The following is a 20,008-nucleotide window of genomic DNA, read 5'->3' on the forward strand; positions in this document are numbered from 1 at the left end:
GCCGTCAAACAAGTCTATGAAGCTATCTATAAAATGAAATCTATTCAAAAGTTTAATATGCAACACCATTTTATACAAATTATGTATAGTGGGGAGTCCCTCCCTGCTTCATCTCTCTCTGAGTAAAGGGGTCCTTGGCCAAAAAAAAAGACACAAATACAAAATAAAGAATGAAAATCTAAAAAGGAGATCTAGGCACTGTAAAAGGAGGAACAGTCTTTATTAGTACAAGGCAAAAAGCCAACATGTGTCAATAATATAACGGTGTCTCCCTTCCGTTGCGGAAGAAGCGCACCACACACACACACACACACACACACACACACACACACACACACACACACACACACACACACACACACACACACACACACACACACACACACACACACACACACACACACACACACACACACACACACACACACACACACACACACACACACCAATCGCTGTCAATCACTAATCACTAATGTCTCTTTTCTACGGTGAACTTTCGAGGGGATGAAAGCCCTCTGGACCACAGTGTGTGATCTTTATTTATATCAGCGTTTGACCGTCAGTCCGTCCGGCCGCGCACATCAAGGGAAAGGTCAGCGAACAGGGGGCGGAGCCACAGCTGTTTGGAGTAGTATACTATATGTGACTCAGCGTGACTGAGGGGCAGTCATTTCGGAAGGCAGGGTTTTTCACTATACTGCTTATGACTTTTTTTTTTTTTTTAATGAAAAAAGCCACAAATGCATCTCAAAATATCTAGGCTACATTTCACTTAAACGCCAGAGCTTAACTCTGCATGTAAGTAAGACTTTTTTTAATTAATGTGAGAGAGTCAGGTCATTTGCAGGTTAGACATTTATTTAGAACTTGAATATCTCAAAAGTAGTATTTCAGCATGGCATCATTCTATAAGCCATATCTTCAAAACTGTTGGGTCAATCTCCACAACCAATATATCATTTTGTAGCTATATGATCCCCAGCTTTCAAATGAAATGAAAATGAGAAAAGAATGCAATGACTAGCCATCAGCCGCGCTGGGACACATATCGTCACCATCAGGCAGAAACCTCGTATCTCCACATTTCAAATTTGTATGTTTTTTCGTAAAGTAAAGCCCAACTTCATCATACAAGACTGTCGCACAAGACTAGTGAAAATAGCCGATCTACAAGCTTCTAGATCGTCATATTTTCACGAAATCATTTTTAAAATGATAAATACAAAATGAACGGTTTTGGAAATACAAGGTTTCCACCCGACAACGACGATATATCGTCGCTGCTGTCAGGGCAGAAACCTCTTATCTCCATGTTTTACACTTTTGGGTATTTGTTTCCGTCAATTCACGGAAACTGGTCATACAACAGCGTCACACACAAAAGCAGCAAAACGCAGCAGATTCACACACTCAAGCTTGCAGACCTGCTACTTTTGACGCTTTTGAATTTGAATCCTAAATGTTACAGTTTTTGGACATGCGATTTCCACCATATCCACCATATCGCATGGCACAGATGATGGGGTGGCTCTCCCTCCCTCCCTCCCTCCCTCTCTCTCTCTCCCCCCCCCCCTCTCTCTCTCTCTCTCTCTCCCAGGCAACCGGCCGAGGGAGCGGCGGCTGGCCTCGCCGTGAAATTCATGAGGGGATTGTGTTATTTTGATCTGCTGTTCTTTTGATGGCTTTGGCACCGGGCAAATTGAGGCAAGTGGGGTGGGGGATATCACTGTGCGTACACACAGAGAGAGAGAGAGAGAGAGAGAGAGAGAGAGAGAGAGAGAGAGAGAGAGAGAGAGAGACAGAGAGACAGACAGACAGACAGACAGACAGACAGACAGACAGACAGACAGCCAGAGAGACACAGAGACAGACATAGTCACAGACACATATAGGGAGTCAGAGGTCTCTAGAGCGTTTTGGGGGAAACCTCAACAAAGTGAAACCCCACGTCATCATGGCTCTACTGCATCGGTGTAAACAAACAGCTGTGATATTAGGAAGTAGAACGGTAACTGTTTCTACAACTTCTACATATGTGAGACTGGTCTATCTGGCAGCAATTAAGTCACACCACCACCTTGTGTCTCCCATGTAAACGAAGAATAACAAGTGAGAATGCAATGGCACTTTGGCGTTGATCGTTACCGTTACCTCATCGTAAACGTGGCCAGAGAGAGAGAGACAGAGACCGAGAGAGACCGAAACACAGAGGCAGAGACGGTATAGTTTCCAAACAACATCAGAATGAGTGCTGATCTATGATCAACCTTGAGCTGCAGCCTCTGTCCGGCACAGCTAACGAATAATGAGACCCTCACTGTCTGCCCTGTAGAAACCTTGTATGCTCATATTAAACACTTATTTCTCAGGAAAGATAACCTGTGTTCCTATGTTAGTTATTATTCAGTCAGAAGCTCTTGTTAATATTTGTCATCCCCGTTTGGGGTCATGAGAAATGTTATAGCCAGATCTACCTGTTGTGTTGTGTGAGCTTGTAGATTGGCTTATTTTCGCTGCCTCTGTGCAAAACTATAGTCTGTCACACAACCAAGGGTAAAAGAGGACATTCTTTTATTTATTTTATGGGGGGAAAAAAGATAGAAATATGGAGATGCAAGGTTTCTCTCCAACAGGGACTAAAATATTGTGTCCGTTGGAAAACTTTTATGATATATCTTTTTATTATTATTTAAAAAAAAAAACATTTATATATATACAGTAGTTAAGGTGTCGGGAAGAAGCCTAAATTCTCACTTTTTTGTGTTTTATTCGTAAAATCACGTCCTACTTGATCATACTGCAGCAAAAATAGCAGATTTTCAACCTCTTGTAGATCTGCTATTTTTGATAGTTTTGAATTTGAATCCTGAAAAAAAAACAGTTTTGGACATTTGAAGTTTCCACCCGATCAAAGAGTGAAAATAGCCGATCTACAAGCTGTCAGCTTGTAGATCGGCTATTTTCACAACTTTTGGGCGATGCTCTCGTATGATGGAGTAAGACATTCATTTACAAAAAGAAAAAAAAGAAAAGAAGTATGTAAAAAATGGACATACAAGCCTTTTCTGCCCTTCAGTGGGGCATAATAAGATGATGCATGGGAGGTGGCTGAAAAAATGATACCTCCATTGTCAACGAATATCCATCTGATTGATGGATCCAATGTTTTCTACGCTTTTCCAAAATGATGGTGCAATTAGGATCTCATTTCAGCGCCGGCGGTGCCAGCCGGGGCTGCTCTTTGATTGAGGGAAATGACACATTATACAAGCAACGATGATGGCTCCACAGGGCCAAAGCAACAAGCCTGGAGAATGAATGATCATTTATTCTAGCACTGTGTGAATGAATTAATACATTGGGGAAAAAAAGGAAGATATAATTACTGACGCATGGACGTGTGAACGGTCACTGAATGACTCATTTAATGGCCTCGTTTTTCTGTCGATAATTAGTCGAGCGTAAAAGCAATTGTTGCAATGACGCCTGTTTGTCTCTCGCATGGCTCAAGTGTCGCACACTTGTATAGGACCTACCTTGTTTACATTGTGGAAAGGTTATTGGTTTCCATCAGTGGTTCTCAACATGTGGGTCGGGACATGTTGAGAACAGATGATTAAGTTTATGTGCAATGTTGTTTTCTCATTCAACAGTAAACAAACCAACATAACGTTTAACTGTATAGAGGGGTATCTGCACATTTCTAAAGTGACAATTTAAGGACTTTTTAATACCTCTAAAATGACAAATTAAACATTGGCCAAACTGTCAAATATTAGAGGCAGAATGTTTTGTGAGCACCTGCACATAAGAGTCCATTTGGTTTCATTTTACACTCTCAAAATTAAAGATCTACTGTATAAGGGTCCATTTGGTTACCGAATATCCATCATTTAGCTGGGAATGAATATTTTGCAGAAAAAGGATCACTGTGTCTAAACATTTTTGCAGTTATAGGCTCACTGTGTCTCCTGTGCAGGTGAGAGACGTCAAACTTTAGAAGCAGATGTCACAGAAACATGCAAGTTCATACAAAAAAATGATAGTGCCAGTGCAGCAGCAGCAGCGGAGTGTAAATATAGTCATGTATACAGTACATAGTCATGATGTGACATATCTTGTGTCGTCAAGGGACTGACATGTTGACAGGAACCAGGGCCTGTTTATCAGCTGTGGCTGCTGACACAGATGGAAAGTTGCTTCATACTCTGCCTGCTGGAATGGGCCTTTGATACACAGGTATAGCGCTTGCTTGGCTGTGGAAGCAGCAACGTAAACAGGTTGTGGTTGTGTGTCCTAAAAATAAAAATAAATGAAACGAAGCTTTGTGAAATAACGATAACAAAATAAAAACTGTGTTTGTGTGTGTGTGTGTGTGTGTGTGTGTGTGTGTGTGTGTGTGTGTGTGTGTGTGTGTGTTTAGATTTTTGCTGAGCTTGTAGATCTGCTATTTTCACTAATTGTTTCTGACTTTGTTGAATCTTGCAAATAAATTAAAACTAAAAGCGGACATCAAAAACAAAACTAAAACTTAACTAGTAAACCTGCTTTAAAAAAACGGATTAAAACTACATTGAAATAAGTAAATAAAAATTCTAAACTAATGAAAACTTCTAAACTAACCCAACCTTGGCAGTAGAGGTGGCCAGCATAGTGCATGCCTGCAGCACAGCCTGCAGGCATGGTGATTACAGTAAACCTCTGCTGACACACTGAGATAATTATGTCAGGTATTTGGGACACTCACTACCTAGGATGGATACACACTTTGGGTTTACACTGGTTTTGGCAGGTAGGCAGTGGTTCTCAAAGTGGGTTTGGGTTGTGTAGTTATAACTTGCCATGATGTACAGTAACTCCAAAGGTGGGCGAGAAATCTAAAATAATGACTCCATTGATTAGGAATGTCTCATTCAAAATATCGTTGTGGAAACCTTGTATCTCCAAATTTCAAATGTGTATGTTCTTTCGCAAAGTAAAGCCCTGCTTCAAACCTAGTGAAAACAGCAGATCTACAAGCACACAACGCCTCGCACCGCGAGGCGTTGTGTGCTTGTAGATCGGCTGTTTTCACTAGTTTAGTTCATTTTTTAAATGATAAATAAAAAATGAACGGTTTTGGACATAGCCTACGGTACAAGGTTTCCACCGACAACAACGATTTGCTGTGCGGTGAAACAGCACACAAAGTCTGTAAGCCCGTAAACAATCACAAACAAAGCTGGTTCTGCCAATATAGAACATCACAAACCCCCTTTTTTGTTAGTTTATTCAATAGAAAATGTCTACTTCCTGTTGATCCGGGCTGGATCTGCGAATCCGGATCTGCAGATATTGGATAAAGTTCTGATTCTGACTCGGCCTGGGAATAGAACCCTGAACTCCCGGTTGTTTCTCTCAACTCCCTCATCTATTTTTTACCACCGTATACTGTGCATTTGACAATGTGTGCTTTCCTGTCATCTGACTTTGTTTCCCTTGTTTTATTTCTCTATATTCTTTAGACAAATGCGCTCTTCGGGCGTTTAGCCAAGTTGTATCAAGGCCATGATGAGCTGGCTACTCCACGTTTTGGACATTGGCCCACTAAGTAGTTGGAAGTGGTGGTTTACGAGGCTACTAAGTAGTATTTCCAAGAAATACTACTTAGTGGGTATTAGATGACAGAGGCCCAGACTGTAGCATTGATTATTAGTGGCTATTAGAATGTGATGCCCCGAGGCCAGCGGTGTAAAGTACTGTAGTACATTTACTTCAGTAGGCCTACTGTACTTAAAGAGGTGGTGCCATGATTCCCCCCCCCCCCCCCCCCCCCAAAAACATGATTATCAGGTATTATGATTATACTAGGAGGAAGATTCTTTCCAAAAAAGTATACAGAAAGAGTTAAAATTGGGTTTTTACGTGGCCACACCCCCAGTTCATTAAGTATGCATGGATGTCATGGTGGGTGGTGACCCAGATGAAGTTAGCCACACCCCACAGTGTTGGGTGAATGGTAATTAGGGGAGGAGTTGATTCTGTGATGTAATAAGTATGTGTGTTTTTTAACTGACACTTTTGACCACAAGGTGGCAGCCTCCAAGAGAAAACAAACAAATACCAAGAGAATACATAATTGCTCATAAAAACCACACCAGGGGGTCTAATGAAGTACTTTCAACCTCCTAGACACATGAAAAACAGAAAAAGTACAAAACTATGGCACCACCTCTTTAAGTACAATGGTGAGGTATTTGTACTTTACTTGAGCATTTCTAATTACCAATACGTTTACTTCTACTCCACTACACCTCGGATCTAAATAGTGTGCTTTTTCTCCACTACAATTATTTGGAAACTTTAGTTACTAGTTACTTTGCAGATATTACATTATAATATTATAAAACATAAATTAAACAATTTAGCCCTATTTGATACCTAGGCTATTTGAAAATAGCTGATCTACAAGCTCAGCTTTCATACTTTTACTCAAGTACATTTTGAATTCCAGACTTATGTGAAAATACGTGAGTACTTTTACCACCACTGCCAGAGGACCTGACTTTACCATCCATTGGTTACTTGTAGGTATTAGAATGTGACGCCTCCAGGCCCAGACTGTACCATTGATTATTAGTGGGTATTAAAATGTGCTTCCCCAGTCCCAGACTGTACCATTGATTATTAGTGGGTATTAGAATGTGATGCCTCCAGTCCCAGACTGTACCATTGATTATTAGTGGGTATTAGAATGTGCTGCCCCAGTCCCAGACTGTACCATTGATTATTAGTGGGTATTAGAATGTGCTGCCTCCAGGCCCAGACTGTACCATTGATTATTAGTGGGTATTAGAATGTGCTGCCCCAGTCCCAGACTGTACCATTGATTATTAGTGGGTATTAGAATGCGCTGCAGTTGGAGGCGGCGGGCATCGAACCGTGTCTCGGTTCGGCACCCTCCTCTGGAGTGATTCCTCCAGACGAGACGGGAGGCCATGTCAGGCAGACTGAGTAGCAGCCAGACACCAGTGTGTGTGTGTGTGTGTGTGTGTGTGTGTGTGTGTGTGTGTGTGTGTGTGTGTGTGTGTGTGTGTGTGTTCGTGCGTGTGCGTGTGTACGTTAATATTGTTGTTGTGAGGGCCAAATGTCCATGTTTTTCCCTTTTCCTGCTATTTTCATCTTCAGGGTTAGAGTTAAACATTGGAAATGTTGGGGCCCCTGCTGGCCTACCGGTCCAGGCGCATACCACTGCTCAGTGTAGCCTGACAGCGTGTCACTGGTTCGAGTCCCGATCCCAACAACCTTTGCTGCGTGTCACTCCCCATCTCTCCCCCCATGTCAGTCTACTGTCCTGTCAATAAAGGCATAAAAGCCCCAAAACATAAAATTAAAAGTGGCATTCATAAAAGTGCCATCACAGAACAATGATGTCCTCACAAGTATAGTAATTCAGACGTGTGTGTGTGTGTGTGTGTGTGTGTGTGTGTGTGTGTGTGTGTGTGTGTGCGTGCGTGTGTGTGATGACTGACAGGCCCCCTGTGCTGACTTTGGCACCCGTCTCTTTAGGGAAGTGAAGGAGTGAGAGCGAGGCGCACCTCGCCGAGCGGAACCCTTTATCGAAGCGCCGCTGTGATTTACGCTCCGCACGGCACGCCGTTTAACGCGCTAGAGACAGGAGGCCTGGGGGGATGAGGTTGGAGTGGGGGGAGGGATGGAGGGGAGACAGAGGAGAGCACCTGCTTTCAATCAATTTGGAGTGAGTGCATTGTCTTGGTTCTCAAACGTGTTCATGCCAAAGACACCCATCTATTTGGCCGTGGACCCCCCATCTGAAAAGGTTTTCTGCCAGGGACCCCCACAAGAGAAGATTTACGAGAAAAATATATATAATAATCTGATATTTTTTTCTACTATTTTCTAAAATAGCAGATGTACAAGGTAGCTTGTACTGTATATCTGCTATTTTTAATAGTCAACGTACAAAATTATTGTGACGCTGTAATAACACATTTTGCTGGGGACCCCCTGGACCCCCACAAGGATCCCTGGGGGTCCCTGAACCCCACTGTGAGAACTAATAGTCTATACAGTAACACATGGTTCTCAACATTGGCGCAGGGGACCAAGTCATACGTCGTACCAAGTCACAACTAAAGGTCTTTGCACACAGGAACAATGCTGTGCGGAATCGGCGCTGCGGATCCCAAAAGGAGTCATAAAAGGAGTGATGAGTTTTTTACCGCATGCGACAAGACACACGAATCGAACTGGGTTCGACCGAGAAAAAAACGCACGGCCGCAGCCACTCGTCGCACGGCTAATTCGGATCCGGTGTGCATGAGGTCGTAGAGAATCTTGGTTTTCTTTTTAAAAAAATTTTTTTTTCGTTTTAAACGCGCCTGTGTGCAAAGGGCTTAAAGGGATATTCCACTTTCAACAGGGAGCAGTGGTAGGGCTTCTCCACATACACACCCATTGTAACTTCAAACTTCATTTTAACCATGATAGATTCGTTAAAAACACCCATTATTTTTTCTGGTGACTCATACTACCCTCCTAATACGTGAGCAGACCGTGTTTTTTCGATAACTTTTTTCATTTATTTTTAATAATTATTTGGGAAAATGGAAAAAATGAAATACCAAAAAATAATTATTAAAAATAAATGAAAAAGGTTATCGAAAGAACACGGCCTGCTCACGTATTAGGAGGGTAGTATGAGTCACCAGAAAAAATAATGTGTGTTTTTAATGAATCTATCATGGTTAAAATGAAGTTTGAAGTTACAAAGATGAGAGAGAAGCAAATGGCTCTTTATGACTACCCAGAACTTTCCATAACCTGAAACTTTACACAAACCAGGAAATGATGGCTACATGGTGTGTATGTACTTTGTGTGTATGTCCATGCGGGAGAGTGTTTTTTGCAGGTCGTTCAGTATTAAAAAGGCAACTGGGTTAAGGCAGACCGAAGCTTGTGATTGGCTGCGCGGAGGTGACGAAAGTCTGGGGGACGGAGATACACCTAAAACTAAATTTAAGCCTAACCTCAGTAAAACTAACACTGGTGAAATGCTAACCTGCCGACGCTGGTGAATGCTAACCTGCCGACGCTGATGAATGCTAAACCTGGTGAATGTTAAACTGGTCGGACCAACGGTGCTTAAACCAGTTGTTTTTAATAAAAACCTCATGAAAAAGTGAAAATATGTCCTTAGGTCGAACACCCTTTGGTCCGACCACCAAAACCTAGCCTTAACCCTAACCTCAGTAAAGCTATGCCTAAACCTAAACCTAATCCTAACTTCAGTAACCGTGACACGGGTGATTATCTAACCTGCCGACGCTGGTGAGTATCTAACCTGCCGACACTGTTCGACCCAACGGAAGTTCGACCTATGGGGCAGTCCCCGAAAATAGCAGCAGCAGTTGTGAGCTCCTACTGTAACTCTGCTATTTTTCTCTCTTTTTTGAGTTTTATAAGTGCTACTGTACTCATAGATCGTGGAGATCTGAGCTTGCAGATATGCCATTTGCCCTATTATAGAAAAAAAGCTTTCGCACACCCGGATAGAAAGTCTAAAAGCTGGTTCGTAAGAGACATCAACAATAAAAGATAACCCACCTGTTGATGGCTGAGGAAGGTTTTGTGTGACCGATACTGTCACGACTGCCACACCCACTCTACATTTCCCTCCTCTTCCTAGTCCTCTGTCATCTAACTGTAGGAGTGGAGACAGGTGTGCAAGACAGGGGGCGGAGGGGACCAATCAAGACATCTTTAAAGCCTGAGCTCTAGGCCAGACGTATCTGGATATTTCACATATCCCAGATTTTCAGATATCCACATAGAAAGATATCTAGGTCCACATGACAAAGATATCTAGGTCTAAAATAATCTGAGTCCCCAGACCTCCACTAGGGGGACAAGCACACACACAGTAAAGTCTTCAGAGATATCCGTGTTCAATGCCTACACGGATCAAGTGAATCAGATATGTTTCAATGTCGGCATAGCTCAGGGGTAGAGAAACCGTTATTAGAGCACGAAGGGTCCCCGAAGGATTCCCAGTTCGAATCCGGGCTCCCCCTGAGTTAATGTCGAAGAGTCCTTGAGCAAGACTCTGAACCCCTAATGGCTCCCAGTGAGTAGGTTGGTGCCTTGCATGGTTTCCTCCGGCACCGGTGTGTGAATGGGTGAATGTAATGCACAATCTATGTAAAGCGCCTTGGATAAAAGCACTATATAAATGCACCATTTACCATTTTTATTTCTTCACTTATTTATCCGGTTTAAAAAAATATCCAGTTTTGCGGACAAAACATCCAGCTTCATGTGGCTGCAAGCCCAATCGCACAAAGAAATGTCTAGCTTCCAGCTCTGTGTAGCCGGCACCTGAGTCAACGCTTCCTTCTCTGCCAGACCGTCAGTCTCCGTTTGACCTGGTCAGTCGTTTTCCACCCGGGCTCGCAACATAACTCAGTGTGTTGTTCTGAATTCTTACCATTTCTCTCTGGTGTTTGCAGCGACCACCTGAGCCCTGCCCTGATCTACCTCCGCTGTCAGTGTTGTGACCTGATCCACCACTGCTACACTCAGCTCCACTCCTAGCTGAATACACCTCTATTTGAACTGCAATTCCTGTCTGTTTGCGTGTTTGCACCTGGGTTCAAAGAAACATTACATTGTGACCAGGCACGTGCACACAATATAGACATCAAAGGCGCTTGAGCCCCTGCCCTTTTATCTGTCTGTAAAAAGTGCCCTCTCCAGACCATGAATGCAGTTTTTACTGTGGTGAAAGAAATGCAAATGCCCTCTTTCCATGCCCTATCTAAAGGTACCATTCAAAATAATTGCCTTGTCCAAACTCCTAAACTTGAATGCAACGTCTTATGTTGAAACAATTGTCCTCTCTGTTGATTATGCTTAGTTCAGTGTGGTATCACGCACCGAAAATAGACGACCTTGGAGGTCTGCTATTTTCGATATTTCCACCAAAAGGCCCTTTTAGAAATTTCAGCCCCCGCCTCTCTAACATTCTCTGCACGTCCCTGATTGTGACAGAAATGTTGCTATAATAAATCCTTGCAAGTGGCACTGTGGCAGTATACGTCGGTTCTGACATCTCCCCAGAACTCATGCACGGTCAGTAACACCACCTTCTGAGAACCATAAACCCAGCCAATAGTGTATTATAGGTACAACAAAACCAGAACCTGTGAAACACGATACGAAACACTGCACCACTACGGCTTATTTAGTTTTTGTAGCTCTAAAAGAGCATATCGGAAGAAGAGGGTTTGCTATAAATACAACAAGGCCAACACAGGGAACCTGGTTCCAGTTTTTACATAAGCAGGTTGGGTCAGACGTGTGTGTATAAATCTGTGTCTGTTCCAGGAAGTTAATTCTGGAAACGGGGCTATGGGTGCCGGCCTGGAAGGTGATTGAGCATCTTGTTAACCCAGTGGCGTCAGTTCAGCAAAAGCTAGGGTATGGCAAAGATGGGAGTCATCATGGAAAAGAGGCATTATATTTTGTATAACACGGATCTATTGTGAAAATAGCAGATCTAAATGCTCACAACGCCTCGCGCTGCGAGGCGTTGTGAGCATGTAGATCGGCTATTTTCACAATGTCTGAAATAATTAATAATAATGCATTGCACCTTTGCAGCTGACCTGCGGAACCTGGGAATATACCATTTTGTCAAGATGGGGAGAATAGTATATAATTATAGAATATAAGAATATAATTATAATAGTTTGTTAAAGAGATATTTTGTTACATTTTGCATTAGTAGTTATTTTACTGTAATTTAACAACATAATAACCAGCCCAGATAGACACATGAGACATTCATGGATTTATATTTATTTATAACTTTTATTTCCTCTCCTGGACCTGGCTTCTGCATACCCTTGCCATACCCAATTGACGCCCCTGTGTTAACCCACTTGAGCAGCGTTTCATCTAGAAATAATACTGCATCAAACGCGGTATGCATCCACCTCTACCAGCCAGTGTGTCTGTTCAGACTCATAATACGTCACTGTCTGGCCAAAACCTCTTAACTCAATTTTTGAGCTTTTTGACATAAATCAGGGCTATTGAACACCCTTTACATCTGAGTGTTGGTTACAATAATATTGAACCAATGGAGAGAGCTTGGGACAAAACCTCCTAACGCCGCACTTTCTGCCAAACCAGCTAACTCCACCCGATTGGCCCTCTCTTTTTTCATAAATATGTGCTATTGAACACCATTCACGTCTGTGTGTTGGTTAAAATAATATTGAACTAAAGAAATGAATGAATAATTATGTAGCAGGGGAAGACTTTGAAATAGAAGGCTTACAAACGTGTTTTTTGTGAGGTCACTGTGGCCTTTTGACCTTATGGCCACCTATACATAATCAGCTCATCCTTGAGTCCAGATAAATGATTGTGCCCAAATGTCTTGAAATTCACTCAAAGCGTTCTTGGATATATCGCGTTCATGAGGTCGGGGAAAACAAGTTAACTCAAATAGATGATATTTTACAAAATAATATGTCTTAATTCATCATATAATGTAGCCTGGTTCCAGACTCGCTGAATCGCTAGCCACACCCCTTTAAAATTTTGTTTTGGCGATTGGGAGTCTGGTGTTGCTCTCACTGAAGAGGTTTTCCTCGTTTGGAAATCCGTACGGCGAATCAGCGTCGCTTCTCGGGGCTTGTGATCAGCGTGGGTGGGGTTTTCCAAGAACTCATGTGTGAGTCCATGTAACCCAGCGCCGCCGCCGGACCGGACTGCACATTCCCAAACATAAACATTGCGTCGCCCGTCGTGGTAATATGCGATCGTATCGTTCTCGCTATGAAACATCAGTAGCAGACATGTTATGTTGTGTTTTATTACTAGTTCGTAGCGCTCCTATTCTGCCTGTTTCTTTGGTTAGCAAGTAGCACTAGCAAGCAACAGGCTAGCCACTAGCCAGCCACATAACAACACTACGTCATCAGCTTTGATACTGTTGTGTTGGTCAGACGGTGAACCAATCGCAGAAGACTGCCTCTTTGGCAACGCCCATCCCAGAAATTGCCTTGGATGAAAGCAAGTTCAGACTGAATAATGGAGTGAAACGAAATTCAGGCTGAGTGTCAGGCTACATATAATGGGCAATACAACAAAAAATCAACCTCACTTTAAATTTCCTCCAAATCACACAACAAACAAACTCTATCCTCCTCAGGAGTACCAATGAATCTACCTATTCTTGTGGGGACTGTTGGCGCTCAAAGAGTATAGTAATACAAGCGCACACACACACACACACACACACACACACACACACACACACACACACACACACACACACACACACACACACACACACACACACACACACACACACACACACACACACACACACACACACACACAATCAATAGGGCTTACAAAGGTAAAGCGGGGGACTTCCTGGATAAAAAGCATCTGTCATGGACTCATGGTGGATCGTGTGCAGTCCGCACCACAGTCACCGAGACAAATCTATCCATATTAATGAATAGAAACCAATGAATTATTTACAGTATAGCTTCGCTGCTCGTCAAGGATTCTTCCAGGCTACCGCGGTGCATGTGGGGACAGATGCTGCAGTCTGCAGGGACCACCACCGCACATCCATATGCTTTAGAATCCATAAAACCTGGGACATTTCCATGCTTAGTTTTAACCATTTTTTAGATTGATCTTTTCTGGTCCGTTTGGCTTTCCGAGCGGGCATTACTAGCCAGACAGGGAGAGTTCAGTTGTTGTTGGATGACACAGAGCAGCAGTTGCCGATAGCGATCGGATGTTTGAAGGGTTAATCGGTTAACGGAAAAACAAATCACTATCCATAAAAAAGAATTTACAGAAGCGCTGCTGATATCCCTATATTGTTTTTGGGCTACAGGAATTAAAATACACCAGCGCGTGTCAGCTTGCGCCTTCTTCTTGAGTCCATATTGTCCACCTTCGTGCATGCTTACTGTACATGGAAATCTCATTGCCAGATCAACAAGCAGATCTGCCATTTTGGGCTAATGTCTGCTCCAGAGTACGGATGCTGGGGTGGTTCGAGTGGTTAACTTGTAGATCTACTACTTTTGAAAAGAATGACACCTATAATGTCACACCCAAAATGTGTAATGACAACACATGCATCTTTTCTGCACAATTTTCAAAGTACAGTACTCCAATCCACGTTGAATTAACCAATAACCACTTGAACCTTCTTGACTTTAGTGAACCGGAGTTGGCTTGGCTCTGTACTTGGACAGCGTTGTGAGCTTGTAGATCTACTATTTTTGGGTAATGTCCTAGAGTAGCGTCTACACAGTGTGCTGTGCTGTGTTGTTGCTGGAACACCAGACTTAATTTGGCACAACACGTTACAGAAGCTGCAAACATCACCCTCCGCTCACAACTGAACTACTTGTGAAAACAAGTGGAATTAGCACATGGCGGAATTAGCACATTATTAATAGGAACAAAATTACTCTCCCAGCCGAGAACCTATAAAATGTTACCAGTACCAACCCCAGCACCCACGTCAACATAGGCGATTTTAGCCTCTGTCAGGAGGGGGGGAGGGGGGCGCAATAGTTTTTGATCGATTTTCAGAGGAAAAAATATATTTAGTTTTACTCCTGCAGAGCAGAGATCATTGGGAGAGAGCTCCATTCATGGTGGTCACTTTATTAACGCTTTATACTGTAGGTACTTAGCGAGCTTTCATTTCATACACATCTGTTTACAATGCCTAAAGCCACTTGTATGCAAATGACAAATCTGTATTAGAACTCAACAAATAGCTAAATGAATCAATTGGACAAAGTTTTGCCTATGCGAGTCAAAGTATATATATACTCCTGGTAAAATATTGCTTCACTACAAGGCAAAATTGTACTTGAGTTCTGCATTAGAAATGCAATCAAAATATTTGAAATGGGCTTGAGTGGTTTTGTCTTTGAATGTAGTGGAGTTATTATGTATTCAAAAATACAAATATTCTATTATATCAGTCTTAAAAATGCAATATCGGTATCGAACCAATATCAAAATATCCGTTTAACCCAACATTTTATTTTATAATGTTTTTCTTTTTAACACATTGACCGCCATTTTAACATACCTCCGTACTCCCACCTGCCATTCGTCTCCATAGACTTCCATGTAATTGGGTGTGCACGGATCATGCACACCCATGCCTAGATAATGCACCACGTGTGTCCACCTTGCTCACAGCTTTCAAACAAAAAAATCCGAATGGAAATCCGTTCAGGCATTCCTGAGATAACAGCCACTATGTTTAACAAAGATGGCTGCCAAAATGGCTGCCATGCTTGAAAGATGGGGTTGCTATGGGGGTTAAACATGAAATTTCGCGATTGCTATCATGCCTACTCCATTTTTTGGGGTCAAAATTTTTTGAAAAAAAAAATTTTTTTTTTGAATTTTTTTTTTTTTTTTTTTTTTTTTTTTTTAATTCTCGGGACTATCGGGCCTGGCGGGGAAAGACATTGGAATAATCTCGGGACTATCGGGCCTGGCAGGGAATGAGTTTTAATGTGAAGCTGAAAAATCATTTTGTGATGATGCAGATTCAATCAGTTTTTTTTGTTTTTGTTTTTAGTTTTTTTTTTTTGGAAAAGCTTTCAAAAGCATCTACAAAGTTGGAAAAAAGTTAATTAAAAAGTAATCGGATGGGGCCAAAATGACAATATTGTGCACCCCATTACTGTCGGCTTTTCCATTTAGAGTCTTTCCAGTGAGCCAGCATGAACAATAGCAGCAGCATGACTCCATTTGTGCTCCAGAATGGAACACAACCTTAATTAGTATCACTGGAAGCAGCTGTGAAGGAAGTTAACATTACACAACTATTTAATGATAATATGTCTGCCGTGAAAAAGGCCTACGGTAATTGGTCAATTGTGTAATGAACAACAGCGCATTAAAAGCACTGTATGTAACTTTGCCCTGTATTTACATAACTAAATCTGTTTTTAACCCATCATATCCCTCTTAGTCCAGCAGCCAAAACAAACTGTAAAAACAACATAAAAATACAGCAAGAGGGAAGTGTGTTTCAGCAGGTAAATACCACCACACTACTCTAGAGCAGTGGTTCACAATTCTGTGGGTCGGGATCCAAATTATTTTGGGGGGTCCCCAGATGATTAACTTAATGTGCAACATTGTGTTCTCACTCAACAGTAAACAAACCAACACAAAGTTTAAGTGTATAGAGGGTATCTGTGCATTTCTAAAGTGACAATTGAAGGACTTTTTTTTACCTCTAAAATGACAAATTAAACATTGGACAAATTGTCATATATTAGAGGCAGAAATTGTGAGAATAGCCGATCTACATGCTCACAATGCCTTGCAAACGCGAGGCGTTGTGAGCATGTAGATCGGCTATTCTCACAATAGAACCATGTTATATAAAATGTAATGCCTCAACTCTTAGGGCTTGTCAGGGTGGGGGGTCCACAGTTAAAATATGATTATATGGGGGGTCGCGGCCTGAAAAGGTTGAGAACCACTGGTCTAGAGAATGGAAATGATTCATTTGGTAAAAAGAGAGAGAGAGAGAGAGAGAGAGAGAGAGAAAAACACCCCCAAAAAATCCAGTGAACTGTCCATGGTGCTGAACGGTCCAAGTTGCTGAACCAATGACGTAAAGTAACTAAGCACATTTACTCAAGTACTGTACTTAAGTAACATCTTCAGGTAGCCTATTATTTTACTTGAGTAGCTCTATTTTTCTATATTAAATACTTCGACACAACTGCAAATACTGTAATTTTACTCCACTGTTAAACCGTTAAAGTTTTCAATCAATCAAAGAAACTGAATTTATATATTGGTACTTTTACTTAAAGAACGTGTGATGGAATGGCTCCTGTTGACAGCTGGGCTAACGACACGCCGTGATTCTGCTCGTGTTTAAAACAGAAAAGAACAATGTAGAATTACACAATGAACCCACCGGAGGAGAGCAATGGAAAATACATTACCCAAAAACAGGTTCTAGTGAATACCGCACGACGACATCCCGTTGTGTGGGCTGCCTCAACCTTGTAATGTGTGTGTGCTTTACTGCTATCAAGCCATTTAGCTTTAATATGCAAATAAAGACCAAGGAAAGGCATGCATCAAAAAGACCCAGCTCTGGGAGGAACCAAAGATGCCTCTGTTGTACTGCACTCAAAAGAGCCCGGAATCATTAATAGGGACACGGCGTGCCTTTAGGTTTGTGCCTGGGCTGACTGATGTACGTGCTGTAATAATGCAAAGGTTTATTGGCTGGTTAAAGCCCGGCACAGTGTTACACTGCTGTCTGAGGGACGTAATGGCCAATTATGTGAGCTGGCTTCTCTCCGTTCCGCTTCAGTGCTGCTCGCTTCGTCGCGAGTTGTCGCTTCACTGCTTGCGCGCTTGCACACATACAAACACTTTTCTTTTTTCTTTTTTTTAACATGTTAATCATTATTGTACGTTTAGATGCTGTGGCTGTTTTCAAGGTTGTGTTCCCCATACCGACAGGGATTCCATGTGTGTTACTATCGAGCAGAAAGATCTCCACATTTTAGCTTTGTGTTTCGTCGTAAGTTAGCGCCCTTCTTCTTCACCCAGCGTCACACAAAAGCATCAAAAGTAACAGATCCACAAGCTAGAAACGTGGCGCAACGCGACAAGTTTTGAGCTACTTTTGCTATGTTTGTATTTTAATCCTGAAAAGTAATAGTTTTGGACATGATGAGGTTTCTACATGACTTAGAAGTTATAATGAATACAGCTATGAACAAACAAAATTAATGATAATCTATGACTCCAAACTCCAAACATCAGAAATGTGGAACTCTATGGGGACCTACAGTATACCACGTGTCACAGACAAGGTCAGAGACAGAGAAGGATGAGGCTGGGCACTGTGTTAGGCACCAGGAGATGGTGGCAAGCAAACTAACCAACAAACCAACCAAACCAGGGCACAGCCAGGAAAGGAAAGAGGCACATATATATGGTGCGACAGCGGCGCTAACAACCACAGCAGAGCTCAAGACCCTGTTGCGAGTCAGGAGGGTGAGGGAGGGCAGTGATTCAGGGATTCAGAATTCCTGCACGCATGTCATCATTGAAAAGATAATGCATTCTTCTTGAAAGACATGAATCTGATACCCTCAAAAGTTACGTTTCCAGAGGGAAGGGACAAAACCAGCGGGCCTTACCTTCTTCTTCATCTTGACGTTCTTGAAGATGGCGTGCACCCTCCAGGTCTTGGCAAACATGGCGCCGAACGCAGTGGTGTAGCCCACGATCAGGATCCACGTCCGCACCTGCAAGAGAATTAAGAAAACATTGCTGTTGTGCGTTGGACGGGATACTGTGATGACACTGTAATCTTGTGTTTTATTCTGCACAGTGCAGGATATTTGCAGTAGTGTATATGGCAAATGGTAAATGGTGCATTTCTATAGCGCCTTTATCCAAGGCGATCATTGGCCAACCTGCTCTACCTCCTGAGCTACAGCCGCCCCTGTATACTATTGTATACCGTTGTTCATTATTGATGTGACTGATTTCCCCAGAGGGATCAATACATACAGTATATTGTACATTGCAGGTCCTGACTCCTGAGCACAAGCATACAGTAAATGACAAATAAATGAACCTTGAACCCTGAAGGTAGGTCTGTCTTGTCTTGTCTGTCTGTCTGTCTGTCTGTCTGTCTGACTGTCTGTCTGTCTTGGCCGGATGAGGATCACATGTTGATTAGCATCTTGCTTCATTTATTTGTGAAATTAATTTAGAAAAATGTTTGAATCACATTTAATATAATTGAAATTAATGTGGGATTTTTGAGGGGTGCAAACCGCTCCTATGTTTCACCTCGTTTTAACACAAACATTAGCACGGACCAATCAAAAGCTGTTCTGACTGTGATGTCATGTGTTAGCCAAACAGAACAGACCAATCGAACGCCATTTTGTCCATAACGTCATGGAAACAGTGGCTTTCGATTGGTCCGCAAAGTCTGTCCAACACCACAACCTGGACTTCAAACCGGCGCCAGCCAAACAACACCAAGGACCGAGACAGCAATCACACTTGCACAGATTGTAGATTGTGGTCGCCGTCTCATGTCCCAGGCGGCGCCCAGCCGACCCCGACCCCATATCCTGGACACTTCATGTTAGTCAAAAATAGAAACCTCTTCTCTCGTCTTTAGTTGATAATGAAAATGTAAAGCATATAAAACCTTATATAATCTGACCAGGCCTCTAGTCTGACATCATACACAACAAAAATAATATTGCCATTCGTGCCTATCAACACTGATTTTCACAGGCGCCCTTGCAGGAATTAATTCCAGTCCAGTCCAGTCCAGTTCATTAGAGGACACAGAGAGAGCTTGTGCCATGAATTGTGAAATATTAATCACGCATCTTCAAAACGGCCAAAGAATAATCCTCCCACTCATTTGTAATCCGCCTTTCATTGCAAGTTGTAAATTGGCTATTTTGGGGGCGAAATCGTGACACAGTCGCACGGCGGGACAATAAATTAGGTTTGTGGTGCATTGTTTTCTGAGCCGTGAGAAAGGAACTCTGGGCCATGGAAAAAAACTGTCTGGATGTTTGAGACGGTAGTTCCTAATGAGAGTATTGCTGGATCTCTGCAACACCTTGCCTGCAACAAAGGACTTTTCAAAGTTTTTTCTTTTTCTTTCATGTTACTTTGAAAGAAAATCCAATATCCTAATTTAACACCGGCGCTAAAAACGTATGTGTTCGTCTGTGCGTTGTGAACGTGTGTGTGTGTGTGTGTGTCTGTGTGTCTGTGTGTGTGTGTGTGTGTGTGTGTGTGTGTGTGTGTGTGTGTGTGTGTGTGTGTGTGTGTGTGTGTGTGTGTGTGTGTGTGTGTCACAATTGTTACCCTTTTGTGTGTTTTGTAGCCTAGTCTGTATTTCATTGTGTGCTCA

General features: G+C 42.4%; 1 protein-coding gene across 1 annotated transcript in view; it reads right to left on the reverse strand.

Moving 5' to 3' along the window:
* The window catches only part of gabbr2 (gamma-aminobutyric acid (GABA) B receptor, 2), a gene marked incomplete at both ends in the record, with an annotated part of 518,953 nt that overhangs the window by 128,479 nt on the left and 370,466 nt on the right, over positions 1 to 20,008 (reverse strand). The window contains one exon of the mRNA XM_080734444.1: positions 18,255 to 18,362. Coding sequence (XP_080590570.1) covers positions 18,255 to 18,362 — 108 coding nt within the window. The remainder of the gene's footprint in view (positions 1 to 18,254; positions 18,363 to 20,008) is intronic.

This window comes from Nannobrachium achirus, assembly GCF_963921795.1.
Source record: "Nannobrachium achirus genome assembly, chromosome: 10".
In the NCBI taxonomy this organism is placed as follows: Eukaryota; Metazoa; Chordata; class Actinopteri; order Myctophiformes; family Myctophidae; genus Nannobrachium; species Nannobrachium achirus.